Genomic DNA, 26,742 nt, shown 5'->3' with positions numbered 1-26,742 from the left:
ACCCAGTACCATTCGCTTCAAACTACACCTCGATTTCCACTTGGCTACTTAGTCCTGATAACCACTTAGTTGTGCAATGGAGTGAAGTTTAAATTCACTTGGTGTTGTTTACTTGAATCTTCCCATTGATGTTTATGCCAATAAGAGACTGATCAATTACAGTCCTAAACATCAATGAGAAGATTCAGATAAATATTACCAAGTGAACATAAACTATTGTTATGTAAAATTTTTCTTGTACACAAATTTTTCAACAGATATTCTGGACCTATCGAATATATACAAAACCTTCCCCAATAAAAGATAAGGATTTATCTAAATCATCCTATTTCATTTTATATCATCTCCTTTTGCAATTTTTATAAGAGCTCATTTCATAAATTTTGCCATTTCTCATCATTCAACTTTGTTTTATTCTGATTACTTCCCTTAATTTCTAATTTCAAACATTTTTGTAACTAAATACTTATAGTAATTAATTATTTAGCACTTTAAATCAGCCAGAATGTTTTCAAAAGCAATGTTAGGTGTTGTAACGGGTGACTGCAGGCTATGATAAGCAGCGTTATATCGATCGACTCGGTGACACGTAAAACACGTAAGGACGACCTAGAGTCCCGATTGGTCCCGCTTCCCTGTCTAGCCCAGCCAGTTGAGTCTAGAACGCAAGTCACAGCCTCTGAGTTATGAATCGTTATATTTCAAACATACTCTGTTTATATACCAACCAAACAGACCACATCGTACCATAAAAATAGAAAACAACATTTGTACAATATTTAACGGATGAAGTAAATAATGGCCAATAGGAAATGTCCATTTAACGTCCAAGGGCACCATTCGACTTAACACGATAATTATTGGTATATTCCTCTGCATACCTAACATTAGGTTTGTCGCTGATACAGCTACTGTGAAGCTTTTGTGAAGGGTTAAATCCAAAAGACTTTCAAAAGTTCAACTGTTATAGTCATTACTCATAAAATATCCTCCGTAAATTATTTTATAGTGATACAAACGGCTCAAGTTAAACCTCATGTTATTGATTTCATTGCAATTTGAGTGATCTATCATTTGAGTGATCAATCATTTAGAATGCTTATTCATTGTTATTTTTATCAGAAGGGGTTTTGTGGAGATTTTAGAAATTTCAATAGTCGAAATCATGAGTCAATTGAAGTTAGACCACCATGGAAAATCTGGAAGCACTGGACGGTCGTTTCGTCCTAGCATGGGACTCCTCAGCAGTGCTCATCCACGATCCTGACCCTGAGAGATTCAAACTTAGGACCATCCAGTGCTTCCAGGTTTTCCATGGTGGTCTAGCTTCCACTGACTCATGATTTCAACTATTGATGTTTATATATATATATATATATATATATATATATATATATATATATATATATATATATATATATATATATATATATATAATATAGATTTTATTATAGAATGGATCATTCTATTGGTTAGTGGTTTGGTCTTTGATATTAAATCATGACGGGATTTAAATTCAATTGGCGATTTTTTACTTGTATCATCTCATTGCTATTCAGGACTGTAATTGATCAGTCTCTTGTTAGCATATGTGCATCCTGTGCGGATTACCTCGATATTGCCTAGAGTGAACATAGAATCTGGGATGCAGATACATTCAGCTGACGAGTCCCAAATAGGACGAAACGCGCGTCCTGAATTCCACTGCTAGTCACTATCCATCTTTGCTTAAGAAAGGATTTATTTTCATAATTCTATTCTGTGAACAGTTATCACACAGTCGTTCCCATCATTGGATATCATCTATCGATCAGCACCAATTCCTTTCATTTGAACAATTGAAAATTAGTTCATCAAATGATTACAATTCTACTTTATTTCAGTGATGACGGTGACAAAATTGACTGTCAGAATATCAGTTACTTTGACTGAATAGTAGTCATCATATATTCAGTTGATCCAAGCCCAGTTCGAACCTATCAAAATATGGTTGTATGAGACAATAAAATCTGAACAATAATCAGGAATTACCAATCTAAAATTATATGCAGTTCACAAGGAATGAATTCAAGATGAGGTTCTCAGTTCATTTGACAATAAATTGGTTCTGATACACCAAAGTTAACTGAGTCTCTTGGGATCAAGGTCAAATTACTTGTATCATCATAAACAGAATTCTTTGACTTTAGGTTCAGAACTTCCAATTATGGCTTCATGGTATTCAGATGAGTCTACAACAGATATTCCCTGTCAACGAATACAAGACACGCATCAATTAATCACACGAGAACCATTGACTAATTAACTTATGGTATAAAATCATTTCATATATATTAATCGTTATGCATCAAATTAAGCAACAAATATTCAGTGAATGTTTGGCCAATGTTACCATACTGAAAGTGCAAACATGATTCAAAAAAGTGTTTACTTGTGCTCATACTTGGCATTTGATATCATTTAGGTACCTCAACATTTATGATATTTTATACTTTTGACTATTAGTTTTTCAAGGACATGCAAAAGTCACATAATAACTCCGTTTTACATCAGTTCATATAAGGAATTGCATAGATCTGTCACATCAATGCATCATATGATTGTTCATTTACGCATTTATGTTTCAAGTAAATAACTGGGTCGCTACAAACAAAGGTCTGTATTATTCAGAATGAAACGTATTATAAGCAAGTGTTTGATTAAAGTTTGCACAAGATCATTTTAATGTAATTTTTAGTTTTATCAAAACTTGCTGTATCAAAAGGTTCTGTAACAAATGAAAAAAGAGTAAAAGGGGCAACATTTTAATACAATTACTTCCAACACTTCTGTCTACACTTACACTTTTTCATTCGCTCTTAGAATACTTAATTCCATGAAATGAGATGAGTATACCACAAAAAATAACAATAAGGCTAGACATTAAGGTTAGGCATTACCAACGCCAGATGATGAGTTGGTTGTCTATACGTTAAGCGTTTTCTCACGAGACAGAGAGTCCTGGGTTCGATTCCTACGTGCATAGTCGTGGATACTCACTGCTGAGGAGTACAATATTAGGACTAAACGGTTGTCCAGTGCTTCCAGCTTTTCAATGGTGGTCTAACATTGATCAGCATATAAATTTCTTGAAACTCAACAAACTCCATAAATTATAGTCTCACTGAATTCCTGAAAATAATTACGTTTCTTCATATCGATATTTGAAATGATTTTTGTGTATGTTTCAACCTACTACTAATATTTCTCTCTTATAAATCTGACACGAAAAATTCTTACCATACAAGTCAGTGATTTCAATTTACGTCAATAAAAATACAAACTATTGAAAACGATAGCCTAAAGTTATTGCGTTGTTCTAAGTTGTTTCTTAAAAATTGGTGGATTCAAGTAAGTTATTTTAATGAATTTAAGTCTCATGAGAGATTATTTCATAAAGTGATATGATAAGCATATCTTTCCATGATATATTTCAAGATATTACTTACTTACTTACTTACTTACGCCTGTTACTCCCAATAGAGCATAGGCCACCGACCAACATTCTCCAACCCACCCTGTCCCAAGCCTTCCTTTCTAGTTCTATCCAATTTTTATTCATTCTTCTCATGTCTATCTCCGTTTCTCGGCGTAATGTTTTCTTTGGTCTTTCTCTTCTCCTTTGGCCTTGGGAATTCCAAGTTAGGGCTTGCCTTGTGACACAGTTGCATGCTTTCCTCAATGTGTGTCCTATCCACTTCCAGCTCTTCTTCTTAATTTAAAATATGCTCTGTCAGAAAAAGTATGTTCAATTGAGACTAAGTCTACAAATATTCATGATAGATATATCTGTTTCAAACAACAACATTAATAAAGTTAATATGAAGAAGCTAATTAATCAGTTAGCAAAGTTTGATAATGAATGAAATAGTCACTCTGGTTAAACAACAATCATTCTCTATACTATATTTGATACAAGCAACAGTCTAATTGTCTAAAACTGTCTCATTCCTCATTATTGATTCTTCGTTCTTAAAGCAAATGGATAGTTTTAGGAATTTCAGAAATCTACTAAATTTATAATTCTTAGATGTTTTCTATTACTAAGTTCCACCATATATTTCATTGTCAAATTTAGACAGAATCGTAGACTTGTCAAGAACTAACCATTGTAATCCATTACTGTAAACAGCTATCAAAAACTCATTTATCAGCTGTTGAAAGGGTATTGTCATCAATTTCAACATTTGTACCTTAAAATGAAGTACTTTGAATCACATCTCTCTGGTATATGCATCTGTTTCATTTGTGTGTACTGCTCTCTTTGATACTCAGTTTCTCAAAAACTGTAATACAATTAACAAATGCATTATTCATAAATCTTTCAAACTCATATACAAGATCATATAAAATGGCTGAAATTGAGCGTACGTCACAATTTTATACTGAGTGAAGGTTTATTTATTCAACGATTCTCTCTGTTCCTCGTTAAATCAACGCTCATGTGAAATACAAATCACATCAGCTATTTCTCTGGCCTAGTATATTAAAATCGACTGTCACTTTGTACTTCGATAATCTGTTATACTGAGGTATATTATTTTAGGAAGACGTTTATATGAGATTGATATTAGTATTGTTAGGTTCAGGTGTATCAAAATAATGTGTCAAAAATAACTTACCGAAAGCAAAGCATTCAGTCTTTTGTTTTATGGTGAATCTGTGACGGTAAACAAATCCTTAAAATAAGTAGTTCAGTAAGTCTTCAACATTTATACCGATCTCATCAGCTTACCGGACATAACTAGCCGAAGGCGCTCATCAGTTCACCATTGGGCACGTCGGACAAAAGAGTTGTCAAGCCCTGAATATCAGTGACATTTAGATTAAACCATTTTACAAATAACTGAGTTCATTTGTAAATTTAAACAATGAGTGGGCGACAATATTCGCAACATTTGAAAAATTCGCTCTGGATCATTTTTTACTGTTCAGGTATAATGTATGAATCAATCCTTTGTATGGAGTACGAGATCTGACGAGTTAATACTTACTGTTTTTACTCTACTTACGCCTGTCATCCCTCGTGGGAACGTCGTCCACCGATCAAGATTCTCTAGCTCACTCTGTTCTTGGCTCTCATATTTAGTTTTTTCCAATTGCTATTTATTCCTTTGATGTCTGCCACTATCCCCAGCGCAATTTGTTTTTGGTGTTATCCTTTTGCTTTTGGATTCCAAGTTGGGGATTGTCTCGTGATGCACTCTGATGATTTACTCAATATAACGATTGACACTTACATAATTTATCAGTACTGGGGTTTTTTGACTCATAGTGTTCTGATCAAGACCATCAAAAAGTATTCGTACAGTTTGGCAAAAGAAACTTATCACCTAAGTTATTGTAACATAATCATATTGATCAAGTGCAATTGAATTTTGTTGATGTAGTATTTCAGTGATTCAAACAATCAGTAAGTCTTTTCTAGGAAAGAAATTGGCGTTACCATACCTACTAAAGTACTTGGAATGATATCCAACCGGTCATTATTCAGTCTATCATCGATAACTTACTAATATCTAATCTTCATGAATACTTTCAATACTCGTCGGCAGTCATCATGTGGAAGCTACTGCGGAATCAGTACCACATATGTTGTTTGTTTCGTTTCTCTTTCAGTGGCAGTTGAGACGTTCTTTTAAATATACTTACGAACTATCTGTGAACTATGAATTCATGGCTAACATATAACGGTACACATAATGCATACGTACTTGAGTTATGGTAGTACTTTGCCGCGATCAATGTGAACCCACACTGGCTTTGATGGGCGCTACTTCTTATGTACTGCAGAACAAAATTTACACCCCGATCCTGGATTGCAACAGAGAGGAGATAGAGTGGAGAACTCCCAGTAATTACTTTTTGGTAGCCTAGTGGTATTTATTCTTACATATTAGCAACTTTTTCGAAAACGGATTAATTTATTGCCAGTAATCTTCAAACCACAATTATTCTATCAGTTTGATTCAAACTTACAATAGAATAAACAAATCATTCACACTGTAAGATCCTTTTTGAAGGTTTTATGTGTGAAAATCCCTCCATGTATACACTTGTAATTTATTTCTATTGATTCCTTCAGTTTTACATCCTGTCAATCTTTTTGATTCCATTTGAGAGGTTAATATTTGTATTTTATAACCGCTTTTATTTTCCTTACGTCTTCACTAAGTTTCCATGTTTCTTTCTGAACTGCATTTATGTTGTTTTAATTGGTACTTAGTCTTGTTTGCAGCCATACTGATTTGTTTCCCTTTTGATTGTGTTGCTTGCATGGACTGGAATCATGCATTTTTAATTGTGAATTGGAACACTCTCCCAGAATTGAAAACATTCTGTGTTATAAAGCAAACAAATATTTCGAACGAATTTGTACGTGATCTATCCAGAAATAATGCAATAACATTTATTTGGTGCGCTTGGTTTCAACTGGGCAATAGTGCATATCTAAACTACCCAGACAGTTATTCTTCAGCCCAAACATTAGTTTGGATTCTACACACGCACAACCTGAAATTGTATCGCTCTGATAATTTGTTGTACGAACTAAGGATTTCTGTGTACTTGATTGCCCGCTAATTACGAATTCCAAATACAAGAAGAATAAATGACAACAGTGCGTACGTGGAGAGATTTTCAGAAAGAAAACTTTACGAAAGGATTTTACTGTAAGTGTGTTGAGAAGTGTAGGAAGTGAACTAAATAGTTGTTAAGAGGGATGCGTAGCACGGCGTACCAAATGGTTACCTGGTGAAGATTCGTGACTGAGGGACTTCGGCTAGGTTATGTCCAGTAAAATAATGAGGTCAGTATCAATGTCGAAGACTTACTAGACTATTTATTTTGTGGACTCATTTACCGCTACAATCAAAAAAGGAAGAGTATCAGCAAACCATGTTTATTGGTAGAAAAACATTTGGTCGAAACAAGGCTTGAAATCGACATTGTTGCAGCTCCCTACATGCTGTATATTAATTGTCAGAAGTCGTGGCTATAAGCGAACTCAGGTTGCCCTTACTTTAAATTAGCCCTGATTTTTCTTTAAGCCACTTTAGGACATAAAGTGGTATGTAGTCTTCTTATCCTTACGTTTAAAGATTGATTATTTGTTCTTCATTTACATCCACTACTTTTTCATACTTGAACATTATTTATTTAACCTCTGTGTGGTGTTTGAATGAACTAATGATTCTTTTGTACTTCTTGAATGCTCGGTTTCGAATCCTAAATACAATACATTCGCTCGTGCTTATCTAGTATTTCATGATTCAGTCGTGTTATTTCTGGGATTCCAAGTTCATATTAAAATTCAAATAATTCGAAATACCATATTGGCGTCGCGATGGAGCCTATGATGGAACAGTTGGACATACATTCAGATTTTGATGCTTTTGAGGATTAATTTGAAAGTTTCGAAACTTGGGCTATGACCAAGGAAGATGATGAGGATGTTAATATTGTAGCACATTTCCTCACATTCATAGTAAAAGAAGCATATAGCTTATTAAAAATTCTAGCTTTACCAGAAAAGCCCATTTCGCTTTCTTATACAACTCTTAAGGATCTACTGCTAGACCATGTTAATTATACAAATTTTGAATGCGGTAAAGGAGGAAGATTTCGTAAAATGATTCATGAGGATATAAAAAAATCCCACTACATTACTACGTCATCCCAACCCAGTGCATACTCAAGGCTATGCAGACAATTCATTGAGGCGTTTGGATGCAGTTCACGAGGATGGGCACAAGTTTGGTCAGTGCTTGTCCTGTGGCAAGTTCCACTCTTTTAATTCATGTAAATTTCGTAGTCTTAAGTGTTTTAAATGTGGTGACATTGGACATATTCAGTCAGTCTGTAATACTAATGTTATTCTTATTGCAACTAATATTAAGACTTGTAATTCTGATTCTACGAATTCGAGTATTTATAATGATGATTTATCTTTATCAACGATTGCAATAGACAGTGCAGAGTTACACAGCAGTTCAGAGTTAAATGAAACTCAGAATTCTTGTGACACAACAGTTTCTAACCAATCGATTTATCAGATTTCTCATGTTATTGTACCAAATATGGCTTTTCCTAATGATTCATATATTTCTGATGAAATTTCTTACAAATCTGAAGAAAATATGTTGAGTGAACATAATTATGATCGAAAACCTGATGTATTTTTGATAGATGCTGATTTTTCTAATGACCCTTTGCACTGCAATGACATTCTTAATGAATTCGAGGAAACTATTCCAGAAGAGTCAAGTCTTGATGTCATACCAAATATTATTTGTCCCCATAATTCATTTGTTTCTTGTGGGAAGCTTGTTCAATGCAAATCACGAGTATTAAATGAGCTCCATTCTGATTACAATTCAGATTATTTCACATCAATTGTTGTTAATCCTTATCACAAATTCACTTCCAATATATACTCCAATCAATGTGAGAAATATGTTTTAAACGAAGCCACATTATTCATAACTTAGGGATATAAAGATCCAACATTATTTCGTGAGGGAGGATAGTGTTCGAATTCTAGATATAAATGATTTCAGTACAAAACCGACATGCTGATTGTGTACAATTCCAGGTGAGTCTGTTCCGATTTCGGTTGTTAATTCCAATACTAATGAGCACGTTCTAGATAGTACCGAGCTTTTACCCAATACAATGTCGGACAAACTCAGGACGAACTTAAGAAGAAGAAGTACAACCGATTACAGACACTCATACTCCTATTTTAGCTGTGGCGGATGTGGTGTTGAAATGAACTAATGATTCTTTTGTACTTCTTGAATGCTCGGTTTCGAATTCTAAATACAATACATTCGTTCGTGCTTATCTAGTACTTCTTGATTCAATTGCGTTATTTCCGGGATTCCAAGTTCATACTAAAATTCAAATAATTTGAAATACCATTCTCTGTCAGCTCCTGTACAAAGTGGCGTGACAAGTATTCGGGTGACTAGATTATTTGAAACATTTAATGTAAATGTATCGCATCTTCCTGACCCAACCTACAATTCATTAATAGAAAAATAACACACAGAAAACCTCACTTCATATTTTAGATTACCCAAAGACCGCAAAATTCTAGGCACACAAGCAAATTATAAACGGAGAAATTTTAGGTGAGATTCTGGATTGTCTTTTGCAAACTTTTGGGCTAATTCTAAAGCATAAAAGGATGCATTCTGAACTATGCTTCAAACTATGCATATAATTTGGGTAACTCCCCAGTAGAAGCATCCCAAGTATAAAAAGATTTGAGAGTTTCGGCACCCTATGATCTAAATTCTTGCACTAGCTTGACAGAAGTGCCTTTCGAGTAAACCTCACACTGGCAATTTTGACCGTAAAACTTTACACTTAATCTTTAACAGTATCGTTCGGCTCCCTTTCGGAATACGGAAATAAAGTGCTTCGTCACTCCCTTCAAAAGGTTGTTAATACGCTGGAACGTATTCAAAGGAGAGTCACGAAATCACTTGAGGGAGTGAAATTTAAACCTTATGTAGAGAGCCTAAAATCAATGAATCTGTGCTTATTAGAGTACTGCGATGTCTGTGAACGTCAGCCGAAGAAACTTCTCTCGCACATAAGTTGCAGAACAAGAACTTACAATTTGTATCCTGAAGTTGATTACGGAAAGGGGTGGATCTCAAATAGTAGGAGATCAGGACAAAGCAGAGATCGCTTCAAACTCTTTCGGGTCAGTTATGACTTAGGATCCTCTCCCAAATGAAGAACAGGACTCAAATACAAAACAACATAATCGTCATATCACTGTGAGCCTCGTTTTCGACGACGTACTTGAGGATGCCTTATGTATTCGGAGTTTGACAACGCTTTATCCAGTAGCACATTGTAATATGGATCGTACCCACCAAGTGAAATCGAAAGACAGGAGCGAGGAGGTTCAAAGATATATTTGATAGGCTATCAATGTATTGTGAATCGACTGATGTAATCTGGCTAGCGAATGCAGATGTTGAGCACGGCGTCCCCATTCGTGATCTGGTTCGGACGCATGACAGAGCGCCTTCAGCTAGGTTAGTCCATTTAAACTAATGTGGTCAGCATCCAATGTCCAAAACTTAGCTATTACTTTTGGGGATTTATTTACCGCTACATACTAAAAGCTCTTATTACTTTGTACACAGAAACATCAACAGGATAAGATGAACTAAAAAATGTATTGCTGCCCAGTTGGCTACGACATTCAGTATGTCACCAAGTCAAGGTTAGTCACCTGCGGGTAAGGAAGATGTGATTGTCACTCCAGTGCCAAAAACTAGTTAAGCAACCGATCTCTCCATAAAAAGAGAGCAGCGGACTGAGGGGTGAGACCATCATTTACAGATGATATTTAAGCGATGCAAAGGTGGCCTTGAGAATGCTCAACTATTTACAAAGGGCTAGATGAGGGTTATAAAGCTGTGTGAAGAATAATGACGATGATTTACAGTTCATGATTAGGGTTAGGAATCGGATTTAGGGTTTTATCACGAACTGACGTCGTCTAAAATGCTAAATCGTTCTTCATCCAAATGGATGAATGAATTTTGAGCCAAAACTTGGGACCTGTTTTCTTAAGTCTGGTTCGTTCGTTCGTAAATTATGGTCTCACCGACGGAGGCTCTAGATAATGGGACATCAGTCGATGTTGTCAACACAGACTTCAGCAAAGCATGTGATAATATGCCGATAAATAGACTACTCTTGTAATTAGAGGATCTGAGAACTGCCGAATCCCTAATGAGGATTTCGTAGCAGATCGTAGACAGAAAGTTAGAATAAATCTCGAATGCTCCTCATGGAAACCAGTATTTTTGGAAGTGCCGCTAGACTCTGAACTGGGTCGTTGATTTTTTGTAATATATGTAAATGAACTCCTAAGTATGGCTGAATCCCCTATACTACTATATGTTGATTGTTGTAACGGGTGGACTGCACGGTTAGATGTAGCAGCGTTTTATTGATCGATTACAGTGACACGTAAAACACGTACGAACAACCTAGTGCCCTGATTGGTCCCGCTTCCCTGTCTAGCCCAGCCAGTTGAGTCTAGAACACAAGCCACAGCCTCTAAGTTATGAATCATTATATTTCAAACATACTCTGTTTATATACTAATCGACCAAACCACATCGTACGATAAAATAGGAAATGACATTGTACAATATTGACCAGTAGGAAAATGACACGTGAAATAAGTACCGACCAATAGAAAATAATACCATCTCCCAAGTCCAAGAATGGCATTAGACTTAATAGAATAATTTCTGGGATATTTTCCTGAATATCCCAACATTGATGTAGAATATTGGCGAGAAATATCAAATGTAAATGCACGTGCACTTCGAACGAACTTAGTTCTTCTCATTAACTGGTCTAAAAAGTGCCTGAAAACTATTAGAGAAACCAGGTGTATCTACACACACTTTGAAGATACAATGTTTAGTAGGTAAAGCATAATGGAAAAGTTATTGCCTATAGCTCGATTTCACAAAGATCTTCATGTGACAGTCATCCATGATATTAAGATCACAGCCCACTGCTGAAAGGTCACAGCTAAGGAGTTTAAAGCTCTATGGGCTCTGAGATTGACATTTACCATTTTAGATAGTAATATGATCACAATAATACACACAACCTTAGGAAGATCCCAAATTGTGAACAAAGTTTATGCTTCAATCACCTGTTTAAAAGGTGCCTTGGATTTCTTGTAAAAATTACAAAAGCAAATTAAGAAATTTACTGTTTACCACACAAAGAGTGTCATCAGAAGCTGAACCTATTTATTTCATTCTACTGCAGATTAGGTTATCTGAATTTGGTGTATAAAATACTGAAAAACGATTTCGGACCTAATATATCCTCTCTTTTTCTTCCCACAAGATCAGGACATCTCGGAAGGCATAGCAGGCTTGTCAACATGTTAATAAAAAAGGTACGCCTATCTTTTTAACTGACTCATCCAAGAGACGATTATGTACTCTCAGAAGATTACTAGAAAAAAACCAACAAGGGCCGAAAGTCTTCTGTGCTCAAAATACAAGCCTAAAATCTAAATCTGTTCAAAAAGCGACCTTCCGGTGACTTACAGTATCCTTCACAATCCTGGCCACTCCTTAAACACCTACTTAAACTCAGTCCCAACACAAAACGTATAAGTAACACCTTGTAATTATGGACACGATATAGCAGAATTGACAGTTCAATTTCTGGAATCCTCTGCCAGCTGAGGTAATTTTAGTGACCCTCCACGATTCATTTAGGAGAAAAATTGCCGAATTCCCAACGATTCATGACAGATTGATGTCATAGTTTATAAATATTTCCCATTTCACCGTCTGATATACCTAAATTCCTAAATGGAGGTAAAAGTAATCCACTGCCAGTAGATACGTAGCGAAAGTTTTATCTTTTCCTCCCATAACAATTTGAAACACTTTGAAAATCTCGAATGGAAGGAATGGCGTTCTGCCGATATCCATTGAAATTCTATTTTACAAAAGCAATTCGAAAAGGATCTACAATGGTCAAATGGTTTAAAAACAATCCTTGGTCCTCTCCTCGTCATACTTTATGTAAATGAGTTTTCAACTGTAACAATAAGCCGCTCTACTTTTCGCTGATTACATAAAGATTTGGAGACTCATACATAGGAGGTTAGAAAGCATAGTGGCATGGATGAGTGGATGATCATGAGGAATAAATTCTAACATTAGTGTGGTGACGAAATCAAATTACTATGATGATTCGTATCACTACACGATACTTAGAGGTGTGTTACCCAAAAGTATCTCTAGCCGATAATATGAAAACTGACTTAGACACCTCAAGTTATTACTGTTATTTTAATGCAGATTACAAAGGATCTAATGTTGACTTATCGTATACTGAAAGATGACCTTGGCAGTAATATGTCTTATCTATTCATTCCCTCTAGGATTGATCGTTTGAGAGAACATTCTAGAAAGGTTCAAAAACCGAGATCAAGTCGTCTACGTCTGGAGTCCCGTCTCTCGCTTCGAGTAGTGAATTATCGGAATTCTCTACCAGAACACGTTGATCGACACCTTTCTCTTATACATTCAAAATGATATCGGACATCTACAGTGTTAATACAGGTCTATGGATATCCTATCGTTATAACTGAAGTCTGAGGAAGCGCGCTATTTAAAAAGGACAGTGGTATTTTTCCTCGCTGAGTAAATTTCATTGTTTTGATCGTTTACTACGTATCAAGACTACTGTTTTTCACTTTAATTGAATTTATTTCAGTTAAAGTATTTGACTAAAGTATCGTTTTTACTGTTTTTGTCGTTGGTACTCTTTAGTACCTCTTTTTCAACTGTATCTGTTAGTACTTTTGGTCCTAGCAATCTACAGCTCTTCACTTTTTTTGGTCATTGATAATTTTTTTGTTTCTGGGTATCATCGCATATTGAAAAAACCCCTCCTAAATGACCGGACAGTGTAAAAAAAGCAGTTGCCAACGTCCGGGTTGTCGTTATCCTGTTGAAAGCGGCATGCAGTGCGACGAGTGCAAAGGCTGGTACCACGAAGTTTGCACGAACTTAACGCCTGCTGCTTTCAAACGGTTCAGTAAGAAGGGTTGTGTGTGGCTTTGTCAACAGTGCTGCTCGGATGCAAACAGCTTGTTAACCGAGGCCATCTCACTGGTTGATGCTGCAAAGAAGTGTTTCAAAAAGCATAGTCGGAACGCGTCAAACAGCACTCGATCTGTTGACACGCAAATCAATGTGAAGGAAACTAAGGTGAGTCCGGTGATAGATGACTCACGCCCGTCAAAGAAGGAAAAGCAGTCTTCAAAGGGGCCTGCCTTAAAAAAGCTCAAGAAAAGTAGGGTCTTCTGTTCCCCGTCTCCCAGATGGGATCCAACAGGAAACACCTAGGAGCCGCAATCGCAAGGCTCGATCGGTTTCAAATGGTAAACATAACACGACCCCTCAGGTCGTCGACAACCCCCAAAACCCAACACTAGGTTTGACGCAACTGCTATTGCTTCTACCAGCAGCGTTGACGAATGGGTAAAGGTTGTAAGAAAGAAAAGTATTGATATAAAAGGGAAACCTGCCCCGTAAAAGTGGTTGAAAAATCGAAAACTGATCATAGCGACAGGTCAGCTATTTTTCATAGAATTAAGGAGAGCGATAGCTCTGAACCTAAAGCTCGTTTTGAGCATGACATTGTACTGATTAGGCAGCTGCTTAATCAACTCATGCCTCAAAATATGACTGGGGTCACCTTGCTAAAGGTGTATAGACTAGGAGTCTAACGGACTCGAAACCAAATCATTCCAGACTGCTTAAAGTAGTATTCGGCTCTTCAAACGAACGTGACCTAATTTTACAAAATGGACACAAATTAAAGGGTTCAGGAGTCTTTATCCGAAAGGACCTACCGTTGGCAGACCGTGTTAAAAGACGGGAAGCCGAGAAAGAACCACAACATAGGTTAGACGCTGGCGAAAAGGACCTGAAAATTGTAAATTTTCGGGTTGTAAGACTTCGACAGAGAATGATGCCGAAGCCGCTCTGGGTGAAGCACGAAGGCACTTAAACAGGCTTCGGATCTGTTACACCAATGCACGAAGCTTACTTAATAAGCGATCGGAACTAGGTGTGCAGATTGACTCTATAAAGCCAGATATAATCGCAGTAACAGAAACCTGGCTGACACAGGCTATAGATAGTATAGAACTTGATTTCGAGGGCTTTACGTTAGTAAGGGCCGACAGAACACAAAAGCGCAAAGGAGGGGAGTAGCTCTATTCATTAGGAATGCTATCCCATTTACCATTATCGATAGTGTATCCCATGAGAGTGGGACGTGTGAATTAGTTAGTCTTCGCTTAAAATGCAAGGGACAAGAGCTGCTGATTGGTTTGGTCTATCGCAGTCCAAGCTGTGAGGCAAATGAGATCCTGTTAAGCAGTCTCAATACTTGGTCCCAAAGTGGTCGATGTCTAATCCTAGGGGACTTTAATGCACCTATGGTAGACTGGGAAAATCTGCGAACTGAATCGTCAGAAAATTCCTTCGAGCAGGAACTAGTTGATGCGGTTATCACATGTGCCCTAGTGCAACATGTGAAAGAAGCGACTAGGTACGACCCGGACACTGAATCATCCTTATTAGATCTTATACTGACTCACTATGAGGATGATGTTGCGAACCTCCACCATATGCCACCCTTAGGTAAAAGTGACCACGCAGTTTTAACTTTCGACTTCCATATAACTGCCAGTCATGAGGACGCGTCAGTCCAGTCCAGACCCAACGTCTGGAAAGCAAACATACCAGACATCATGCACTCAGCATCGTTAATAGATTGGACAATAGACCCAGAGTCCTCCATTGAAACGGCCTGGGACGCATTTCGAAAATCATACTTAAAAGTTACCACACCTCACATCCCTTGGACTATACCAAAGGGGCCGAAAAACTCACCACCATGGTTCAGTAGGGAGGTCCGTATCCTTCTCCGTAAGAAAAGGAAAACGTGGGATAGATTTAGGTTACTGGGGACTGATGAGTCAAAATCTCAGTATCGAAAGGCTCGGAACACTTGTGCCTCGACCCTCCGTAAGTCTAGAAAATTGTACGAAGAAAAACTTGTTAAGGAATCCATAGAATGTCCTAAACGCTTGTATTCCTTTATAAACCAAAGGACAAGGAGAAAAGGAAATATTCCTGCTCTATGGGGAGACAGTACTGCTTCATCATTAGTGGAGGACGACTTTGGTAAGGCTCAAGCGTTCTCGAACTACTTTAGCAACGTGTATACCATAGAAGCACCCTTCTCGTCAGCGTATACAGATCCCCCATACATACACTAGATAGCGTGACCATTAAAGAACTCGATGTCTTTGGTCTGCTAAATAAGCTTGACATAGGTAAATCCACGGGGCCCGATGAATTACATCCTAGGCTACTGAAGGAATTATCTAACTTCGTTGCGAACCCTTTAAGTACATGCTTTAACCTATCCGTTACGCAGGGTCGCTTACCGAAAGATTGGAAAAACGCCATAGTAAGTCCTGTCTTCAAAACAGGCACGAAACACAAACCTGAGAACTACCGCCCCGTTAGCCTAACTAGTGTGGTTGTTAAAATCTTAGAAAAGATTATTCGGAAGGAGCTGTTTAAGTATCTCGATAAAAACTGGATCCTCTCGGAGAAGCAGCATGGCTTCAGAATAGGTTATTCTTGTCTCACTAACTTATTAGTGGCTCGTGAAAGCTGGTGTGCTCTTAAGGACCAAAAGCTACCTGTAGACGTCGCCTTCATTGATTTCAGTAAAGCTTTTGATAAAGTTCCGCACAACCGGCTGTTATATAAGTTAAGACATATCGGGATTGGAGGTAATTTATTGATGTGGATAAAAGACTTCTTAGTTGGGCGTCAACAAAGAGTAAGGGTGAACTCAAAGTTATCTAGCTGGGAAACTGTGCTTAGTGGAGTGCCCCAGGGTACAGTTTTGGGGCCAGTGCTATTCCTCTTATATGTAAATGACCTTCCTTGTCTCCTATCATCATCGGTCTTGCTATATGCTGACGATGTCAAGATATGGAGAACGATACGATGTAAGAGTGATAGCTTAGAACTTCAAAATGACCTGAAGAAGTTATCTGAATGGTCTCAAACATGGCAGTTGCCGATAAATACTTCCAAGTGTGTTGTGATGCATATCGGTCATCAAGGCACAGATACATATACGATGAATAACACTGAGCTACCTGTCGTCCAGACATATAATGACTTAGGAGTTATCGTTAGTCAAGACTTAAAGACTACTGCACACTGCCGTGCAATAGCCGCCAAAAGTTTTAGAACGTTATGGTCAATACGTAGGGCTTTTAGTCATGTCGACACTAAGACGTTTTTGACTTTGTATACAGTGTTCGTTCGTCCTAAACTTGAGTACTGCATACAGGCGGCTAGCCCCTGCTTTAAAAAAGACAGTGAGCTTCTGGAAAAGGTTCAAAGAACGGCGACTAAGCTGGTTCCCGCAATAGCGAAGCTTCCGTATGAATCTCGACTGGCCAAGCTGAACCTTTTCCCGTTGTCATATCGCAGAACTAGAGGGGACTTGATTACAGTCTACAAATTGCTTAGTGATAAATTTGCACCTAACATGCCCTCATTTTTCTTGTCTTCCAAAACAGAGAATTTACGAGGACACTCCAAAAAAGTTCATAAGCCGAGAACAAATTACTTGTCAGCTGACTATCGACTTTCCCATCGAATCATCAACGAGTGGAATTCACTACCTCAGCACGTCGTTGAGGCTCCATCCGTCGACTCTTTCAAAAGAAAGTTGGATCAACTGAGAGACCACCATTGCCAGGACTAACATAGGCCATCGAGCCTCCTGTCCTTCCCAAACTGAAACTGAAACTGAACTGAAGCGCAATTCTTGAAAATTTACGTTGTGGCAAAATGGAAAAGTGAGGTTTTCGAGTGCAGTATGATGAACTTTGTAAATATAAGCCATATAGCCACAGTATCATAGTACCTACTAGTATTTAGATGGTATTTCACGCAGAGTTCACATCGAAATTAAGCTAATTTTAGTAGTATGTCCAAATTAACTGACTTTGAGACCGACCTTGAAGCTTTCTTTTCGTTGGAGAGCTAATAGATGAGCAGGATTAAGAATGTATTTACTCAAAGTAAAAATAAGTGGGTGCTTGTCGCATTTTTGTGGGACGTATCGGAATTTGAGGCACTTTTCATACATTTAAAATACAGTTCTACTTTCTCGAGATATGGTTTTAAACTACTGTTTGTTATTTCGTATTGAAACAGCTTTTTCAATCATTGATAACTTGATTCAAAGGTCAATGGCCATCTGAAATTCAGTTGATCTTTGGGCTATAAGATGTTTTCTACATGTTTCTGTAATGTAACCCCACTCTAGATAAATTAACTCACATAGCTCCTGTAAAACAAAGTTGTGCGTTGTTGAGAGTGCTCATACTTAAGAGCCCAGCGAAATATGATGACCTAGTCTGTAAACTCAAAACAGGTTTGAAGTCTGTCCAGCTTTCAAAGCATCATTTTGCTCTAGATACTAAAAGTCACGATTTTAGAGAGTTAAACTGATTTGTCTGTATTCCAACCCCTGAACTGCAATAGACACATAAATTATGTTATTCAGTAATCCTAGCCGACTTTCTTTAAAAACCTTTGCACTTAGACCATTTCGATCTACCAATGTTTGTTAGATTTAAGTTCTAGTACTTTAGCTTCAGTGAGATCTAAAAATTTAATGTTGATTTCTTGCACAGGTCTTATGCAAAATTCCCCATTTATAAACCTAAACAAAAACAATTATCGTGGCAGGACAACGTAAATTGAATTGTTTTGCGAATTCTCAGCTGCTTACGACCTAAAACCATAGTACTAATCAATAAAACGAAACCAGTGTGCGAAATACGTATGGGAAACGTCTTGGATGAATTAAGCTAACATGTGGAGATAAAGTAATCACAAGAGATAAAAATATGAGGGTTAACACTGATCAAACGTTCTCCTATTCATAAATTAGATGTGTGAATATACTTGAAGAGGATGGAAAACATTTTTCTAAAACAGTATTAGAGAGAACGATCATTTGTAATAACTTCATGACACCTTACAGTTATGAACTCAAAATTATCTCTTTGTGTTACATCAGACAAAATATTAAAGTTAAATTAATCCATGTTATGAATTCGAAATCGAAGTCTAAGGTGGACTATGTAATATTTGCCTAAAAACATCACTGGTCAAGCCAGCACTTATAGCAAACTGTTATCGGTGTTGATTACTTCACGTGATGTTCTCCAGGGTGTTTCGCTTTACCCATTTCTATCCTTATTTATATGTTTGACTTTGTCATATAAATGCTTTTAGGGATAGCACTTTCATCATTTGAATTTTCAGGAGTTTGATCTACCAGGAGATTCATTTGTTGACTTAGGAGACGCGGATAATGTAGCTGTGTTTGATGAAAAAGCTGACATATCGCAATCTTCTGACCACCTTAAGCAACAGTACAAGCAATTTTGAGATCTAATTCTCTCTTTCAACATCGGTTATTTCTGTTCTACTTTATTCACGTGAAACACCCATCAAAAATAGAAAATATCCGTAGATTACTAGTATTCGATCATCGAGTAAGCAATCCTTAGGTAAGGAAATATTGTGATAGTTAAGGATGACTAATCGATTGATGAAGTTGTAAATCTTCATCAACTGTGGTCTTTCAGACATGTGTTACCTATACCGAACCAACACCTATCTCGGTGGACTATGTTGTCCGGTGTAAGAGTATGCCGGAACAATGCTACGCTCAGCCAAAACCAAAATATGGCATCAGTCCATGAATTCATTGACTATTGGACTTAACCATGTTGATAGGTGCAGACTACCTGGTTAGTGTTCGCATGATTATCGTAATCATTAGTTAGAGAGTTTGAACAACATGACTTGGATTTGTTTGGAATGGTGTATGTGCACACATTCTTTGTCTTGCCACAAATTTTGAGCTTCTGAATTTCCCATAACCTTTTGTTTTCATTTTACCAATTTAACTTTTTTTTCTAAATCACCTATTCGAGGCGTAATTTTTTTCTGTTACCACTTGTTTTTATTCATTTATTTGAACACAAGTATTGGTACAAAAGGGGCACTGAATACACATACACCGCTGATACTGCTACTGTACTGAACGAGATCACAAGTGAGAACAATCGTATGTATTTGAACGCGAAATCACAGAACATCTTAGTGAAGTCTGAGACTTATACACTAAATGTTTCATTTGCAAACTGTCAATCAATTGTCTCAAACTTGACTGTCCTTTCTGCAAAATATCAATTAGTCGTCTCACACTGTATTGTTCTTTTGTTTCCACACCAATCATTCTCTGTTCTCGTTCTTCGATCTTCTTAACTTCCTGCCCCCAGGCATTTCACTTTCGATTGATGATACATACTAATATTTGTGGACATCAGTAGCACACACCGCATTACTACCTCTACCATTCTGAGATTTGGCCTGATAATTTCATCTCTCTGTGGTGATGAGATATGGGATTTTCAACTGATGCACATACATACTAAGCTGTAAATTGCGACTGACTGAATAAAGCTCAGAAGTAAAAGACTGAGATACTGGCAATTATAATTAAGGTTATGGAAAATCTTACATTTAGCATTAGTGACCTAGTTTTCATGTGATTACTACGTAGACATTGTCCTTAGTTCGAATTGCATAGCAAGTACTTTTGGACTGCATTCTAGTTATTATTCACTTCTATTCTGTCTGCTCAAATTAAACGAAAAGAACTTTGAAGGACAGATGAACTCCATATTCCCTTTCTTGGTCTCGACGCTTTCACAAACTTCAGCTATTAAATGACGACCTAAAATTAACCATGGTTGCGTTTATCATGTATATTTTTCACTAAATCTCAAGTTTTTTGCCATTCCATACTTTTATTCTTCGTTTTCATCTACCCCCGAATGCCCTGGTATGGCCGAGAGTGGGGTGAGTCCGCTCTCCCTCTCGAAATACTCTCACACGGCCGCGCGTATACAGCCTCTGCCAGGGAAGTCCTACTCATTGCCTTCTCGTGGCGGGTGTGTTGTTTACGAAAATGAGAGGACGAAAAGCGAATGTCCGGCGCTTTAACCGGATCACAAACCAATGGTGCACATGGGCTCCAGTATCCTGCGGGAACAAATGGCGTATGAACCAATCTTTGGTCACCGGCTACCATGGGATTGCATCTCCTTACGATGCTCCACTGCCTTGTGGGTTAGACCTTTAGGTCAAAGGCTCAGGGAGTGGCCCCCTAAGATAACCACCTGCTTCGGTTTGGGCACCCGGGTAGTATCACAGCACACACACAAATATGGTGTGGCGCATATATATTTGGTGTCCTCTTGTACCGATATTTATGTATTTAAATAATAATAACACGTTTGAACCATATTTCCCGTGTTCTACTTTTTATCGCAGTTGATAATATGTATCAATCAGTCAGTCAGCTATAATGTAGGAACAGGCACATATATGCATCGGTCCAAGTTGCCATACCTCATTAGCACAACAAGATAAACACCGAACTCACAGAAGCAGTTACTTCAATAGTAGTAATATGTAAAAGAAAAGGATTGCATATAAGGATATGATACAGTGAGAAAGAATTAGTTTGTAGAAAGAAAGGTATAAAGTAATTTTAATCTCACGGTTTAAGGGAAGACAAAGAGTGTATATATCTAAACCATTGTGATCGATTCTGAGCCTTTCTCACGCGGACCCCAACCAAGTAGTTCGCATCTACCAACATGGCTCATACCAGAAGTCAGTGGTTTCATGCACTGAAGCCACTTTTTGGTTTGGCCGCCCCTAACTTTCTTCAAACTGTCTCCAACACTAGTCAGCATTGCGCGTCGTGGTAATCGGTGTTCAGGCATATGTAACACGTGGCCCAACCATCCTAGTCGATAAAGATTTATAACCTCACCAACTGATTTATCATCATCATCCCCTAATACCCTGCGAGCTATATTTCTAAGTTATCTGTGATCAAATGCTGGTAGCTTATGAATACCTTCTACTCTTAATGTCTACGTTTCGCCGCTGTAAAGTAGAACAGAGCGAACTGCTGTGCAGCATACTCGTCTCTTAATTGGTAGATGGGTATCTCACCTTCACCATAGGTGACGTAAGTTAGCAGAAGCCAAACGAGCTCTTTGAATCCGTACTGAAATTTCGTCGAAAACCAACCCATTAGGGCCGATCAAACTTCCAAGATAAGTGAAGTTGTCAATGCGTTCGACTACTTCACTCCCTATCCTTAGTTCAGGTGTTGTCGCAGACCAGTCCTGAAGCAACAACTTGCATTTAGAGGTGGAGAAACACATCCCAAACATCCTGCAATTGTTGCTCACTGCTACTAAAAAAGACTGCATTTTATCAGCGTCTTCACCAAACAGGATATACCATCTACGTATTCTAAGTCGATAAGTGGACCTCCTGGTAAGACATCAATTCCTGAAAATTCAGTCAACGAGAACGTTAATTCCATCAGTAGCCCTATGATGGAATTGACCGAAAAATGGCGATAGTGGACAGCCTTGACGGACACCACTTGAGGTTGCGAAATCAGACGACAGTTCTCCATAAGCTCTGATACGACTAGTAGTGTTCAAGTGACTAGCCTTCAAAAGGTCTATGTAGTCCTAAGGTACACCTTTAAATGACAGACACTGCCACAGAACCTCTCGGTCTACAGAGTCAAATGCTTCTTAAGTCAAGAAAGACCATCATTGTCGGACATCGATAAGCATATCTGTGTTCTTAGATCTGACGAATGGTGAATTTGTGGTCGATGCAGCCACGACCAGGTCTAAAGCCAGCCTAATTTTTTCGCATTTGCAGTTCACGTGTCTTTGTTAGACGTCCAATAATTACTGAGGCGATTATTTTAGACTCCATATTGGTCAAACTATTTCCCCTATGGTCATCAAATGATGATTTTGATCCTTTCTTATGTATTGTGACGATCCGTTATTTAGGCCAGTCAGATGGGATTACGTCAAGTTCCCGGATTTTAGCTAAAGAATTGGTCAACGTAATCGCTAAAACTGGACCACCATATTTAAAGACCTCTGTAGCCAATTCATGGGGACCAGCTGCTCTTCCTCGTTTCAGATTAGCTATAGCCTTTTGAAGTTCAATTAGAGTCGGCGGGCGTTGATATTGTGTATATTTATATTTCCACCTATTTGGGGTGTGGCAAATTGAGCCAAAACTCATCCAGTCAGATTATGCGTTGATTATAATATTTAATCGTTTTAGGCTTCCAGATATGACCGTACTTTTGCAGAGTCGACTTTTGGTGTCTAGTTCTTTTGTATGATAAACCGTTTCGTAACCTTAACTTATATGAAAATAAAAATTCAATCCAGTTTATCTCATGAAGTTATCAATACACAACTAACCATTTAATATTTGACCTTGCTTACCTTAATTTTATCTGATTCTAATAGTTTTGTTTTCGTTTTCAGAACTTCCGATGCAGCCGATGATATTATGAAATCTGGTAAACTTGACCTCATGAATTATCCTCACATTATTGACGAATTAGCCGAATGGTCCATTAATTTGGATTCCAAGCTGTCGGCAGATAATAGTTATTCTGTTGCAGTAGATTTGTTACGTTGCCGAAATATTTCATTATCAAGTGTACATCCCTCCTCACTCAATCTGTCTTCGGATGACAAGTTACCAGCTAATAAAGAGTCAGATTCATCCTCATTTTCCAAGATAAATTACCTTTTGTATAACACCTGGAGAAAATTGTCGGATGTACTGACTTTTTGGTTCCCACCTTCCCAAGTTTTAGTCACTTACGCTCATTTACGCGAAAATAATTGCCCTTGGCAATTAGGTTATCTTTCATCTGAGTCCGTTCAAGGTCAGGCTTTGTGTCTTGTAGCCACTCATTGGCTAGAGTTAATGGAATTGCCAAATAGACTTCAAAGTTCTAATTCCTCGTCATTAAACGATTTGAAACAATCAAATGATATCACCCCATTTGAACTTATTCAATCACCTAACATAAGCTCTACATATGTTGAGTCAGATGTCAATCAGATTGTTACAAATCATTCTACCAGGATAACAAGAAAGTGGTATCTAAGTTACGTGGACCCATGTCCACAGTGGCGCATAGTTACTTTTTTATCGTATAAACCTAGTGAAACATTTGAGTACGATTTATTAGCCAATGGGTCAAATTCAACTTTGGATAATCTGTATTATATAACCGCTATAGGTTATAGTAATGGTTCCATTGATATAATTGACCTATCAATTGATGAAAGTGAGAGGCCTAACTTGGACCAAAATATTCGACGTAGTCGGATTTTCATTCCATCTCCTTTTACACAGTCGATCGATTCGCTTGGTTACAAGAAACCACTCTTTCCCATTGTTTTATTGTCTTTCATTGATATATCTCACCTTTTAGTGGGTCATTTCAGAGGTCATGTAGATTTGTGGCATTTAGATTGGAAAGCGAAGAGTTTCCCAGCTCGTATGATGATGAGAATTTATTCTATCAGTACTTACAAAGCTTCTAAACCACCTCCTTTATTGTCAGCTGTATATGACTCATCGTCCAGTTTGCTTGTTTTATCTTGTTTACCAAACGTCAATGTATCTGTGTCCAAATCAATGCATAGAAAACTTGGACTATCATGTTATTATGTGTCCAAGAAGGCACCTTATTTAATTCCAGCCTCCTCCAGTTCAACATCTGATGTAATACCTGGTGGATTGATGAGTTTATATAGTGCATGGAAGGACACATCAGTTCATTTATTATGCAACCTATTTCGTCGCAACAGTTACCTGACTTGCAATAACACAGATGCAATCACTTCTATGACTTTGGCGAATTTCAGTACTACTTCACTTCCAATTTTTTCATCTTCAGATATATCCGACCAATTATTGCTTGGTAGCCTTCATTCGTCAGGTTCATATTCTGTATGGTTGATTCCATCTTTTGAATTGCTTCTTCTGATTGCCAATCCTCAGAATAGCCCCAACCTTTCATTATCACCAGTGAATCAGGCTTCTAGTATGTATAGTAGACCTTTCCGAATAGCTTGGTGGGGTAGACCTTCAGAATCAGATGAATTATTAAATCAAACTATTCAGTTATGTGTTCTTCATGAAAATGGTTCAATTGATTTGTTAGATATAAAAAAATGTGGCACAGAATTTTATCCTAAAATAGCAAGAAAACTTGAAAGTTTAAAATTATCAAAATTTCCTGTATTTGCTACACATTCTACTCTTCAATCTAATCCTCAATCTTGTTTATCTGAAGTTGTCCTATTATCTTCTTGTTTAAAAGAAGATTCTGAATTTAACATTGGCAACATTGTACATCATTCATCTAAAACTATGATTTTTCATCATTGTATACGATGTACCCGATTAAAATCAACAACATATCATGGATTATTTGATCATTATATACGTATAGGTAAATTTTATAAAGCTTTAGAATTAAATAAATCTAATAAAAAGATAAATAATGAAATTGTCTATAAACAAATGTGGATTAGATTAAGTAATGAATTTTGGAAAATCAATAATTTTCAACAATTTCTTCATTCAACATTAGATCCAATTCAAAAAATTCATCCATTATGGATTATAAAACAATGTTTAAATTATCTGCCAAAATTTGTACCGTTCAATTTAAATTATACTTTATTACTTTCAAATATTCAATTAGTTTTAAATTATGGTTTAAATTTATTAATAAATAATAAACATTTAATGAATAATAATCTTTGGTATTCAACTATACATGATCGTTTTTTAACTTATCTAGCTCATATTCATTGTATTGAGTTAATTATAAAAAATGAATTACAATCTGATTCATCAATGAATGATGAATTAATTCATTTACATCTTATTCATCATGAAACATATCAACCTTGTGTTGAAGAGATTCTAGAATTTATTGGTCATTTACGTATTCATTCATTATTGTTTATTGCTTTAAATTATACTAATCATCAACAATTTATTGCATTAAATACATTAATTGATTATTTCCCAAAATCTATCGGTTTATATCGATTATTGATTGGATCTCATTTATCCGAAACAATTAATCCAAATTTATATTTTAATAAACTATTTAATTTACAATCCATTTCACAAAGTAATGAATCCAATTCTATTATTGATATACAAAATGATCATCATAATGAGATGATGATGATGATGAAGAGTGTACAATGTAATTTTTCCATTTCATTATATCTGAATGTAGAAATTTTAAATAATCCATTGAAATTGGTGAAAATTTTCTCTTCTTGGTTCATTGAACGAGCTATACAAATTGATACACGTTCTGGTTTAACTAATTATGCCTTAAATTTAATTTCTATGGGTTTATCTATGTGTGAAGAAATTTTAAAAGGAAATCCTATTGATCATGAAATAGAAATATGTTTAAAATCATTGAGAAAAGTTCATCGAGATTTTATTGAATTAGCACAAGTAAGTATCATTATTATTCTTTTATTACTTTATTGTGATAGCCATAAACCTTGTTACTAATTAAAAATCATGTTCTCACTAATGCCTGTAGCTCTAGTGAGAAACCATGACCAGTATGTGTGTGTGTGTGTGGCATTTAAAGATGGTTGCACAGTATTGCGAATTGATAAGAGTTAAACACATAAATCTTTAGATGTAGACTCAATGGTCTAAAGATTAAACGCTCCTCGTGAGACCGAGAGTTGTACGTTCGATCCTCAGTGGTGAGGTCGTTTACATACACTGGTAAATAGTCCCATACCAGGACGAAATAATCTGTCCAGCATTCCCGGTTCTAAAGGTTGTTTAATAAAATCTGTTCGTGATGTGTACACTGCGCGTTATAATTCACAACTCAGATATTCTGTTTAACTTAAAGCCTAGTTTTTTCCAGCCTACTCTAACTATATGGATCATAAATCTGATTGAATTAGTTGCTGGGAAATTCACTTAACAATAGTAATACCACTTCCACATGTATACAAAATCTGAAAAAAAGTGACATTTCGTTGCTTCCTTTGTGTTTTATTCCGGGAAA

The 26,742-nt window shown here is 36.8% G+C and overlaps 1 protein-coding gene across 1 annotated transcript in view; it reads left to right on the top strand.

Annotated features, from left to right (window-relative positions):
* Nucleotides 1-17,516: 17,516 nt before the first annotated feature.
* The window catches only part of MS3_00011162 (uncharacterized protein), a gene marked incomplete at its 5' end in the record, with an annotated part of 30,980 nt that continues 21,754 nt past the window's right edge, over nucleotides 17,517-26,742 (top strand). Inside the window, 2 exons of the mRNA XM_051219573.1 lie at nucleotides 17,517-17,524; nucleotides 23,141-26,165. Of these exons, the coding sequence (XP_051064175.1) occupies nucleotides 17,517-17,524; nucleotides 23,141-26,165 (3,033 nt within the window). The remainder of the gene's footprint in view (nucleotides 17,525-23,140; nucleotides 26,166-26,742) is intronic.

The sequence above is a fragment of the Schistosoma haematobium genome, chromosome 7, assembly GCF_000699445.3.
Source record: "Schistosoma haematobium chromosome 7, whole genome shotgun sequence".
Classification (NCBI taxonomy): domain Eukaryota; kingdom Metazoa; phylum Platyhelminthes; class Trematoda; order Strigeidida; family Schistosomatidae; genus Schistosoma; species Schistosoma haematobium.
Note: the sequence above shows the minus strand (reverse complement) of the source record. Positions and strands in the feature narration are given on the sequence as shown.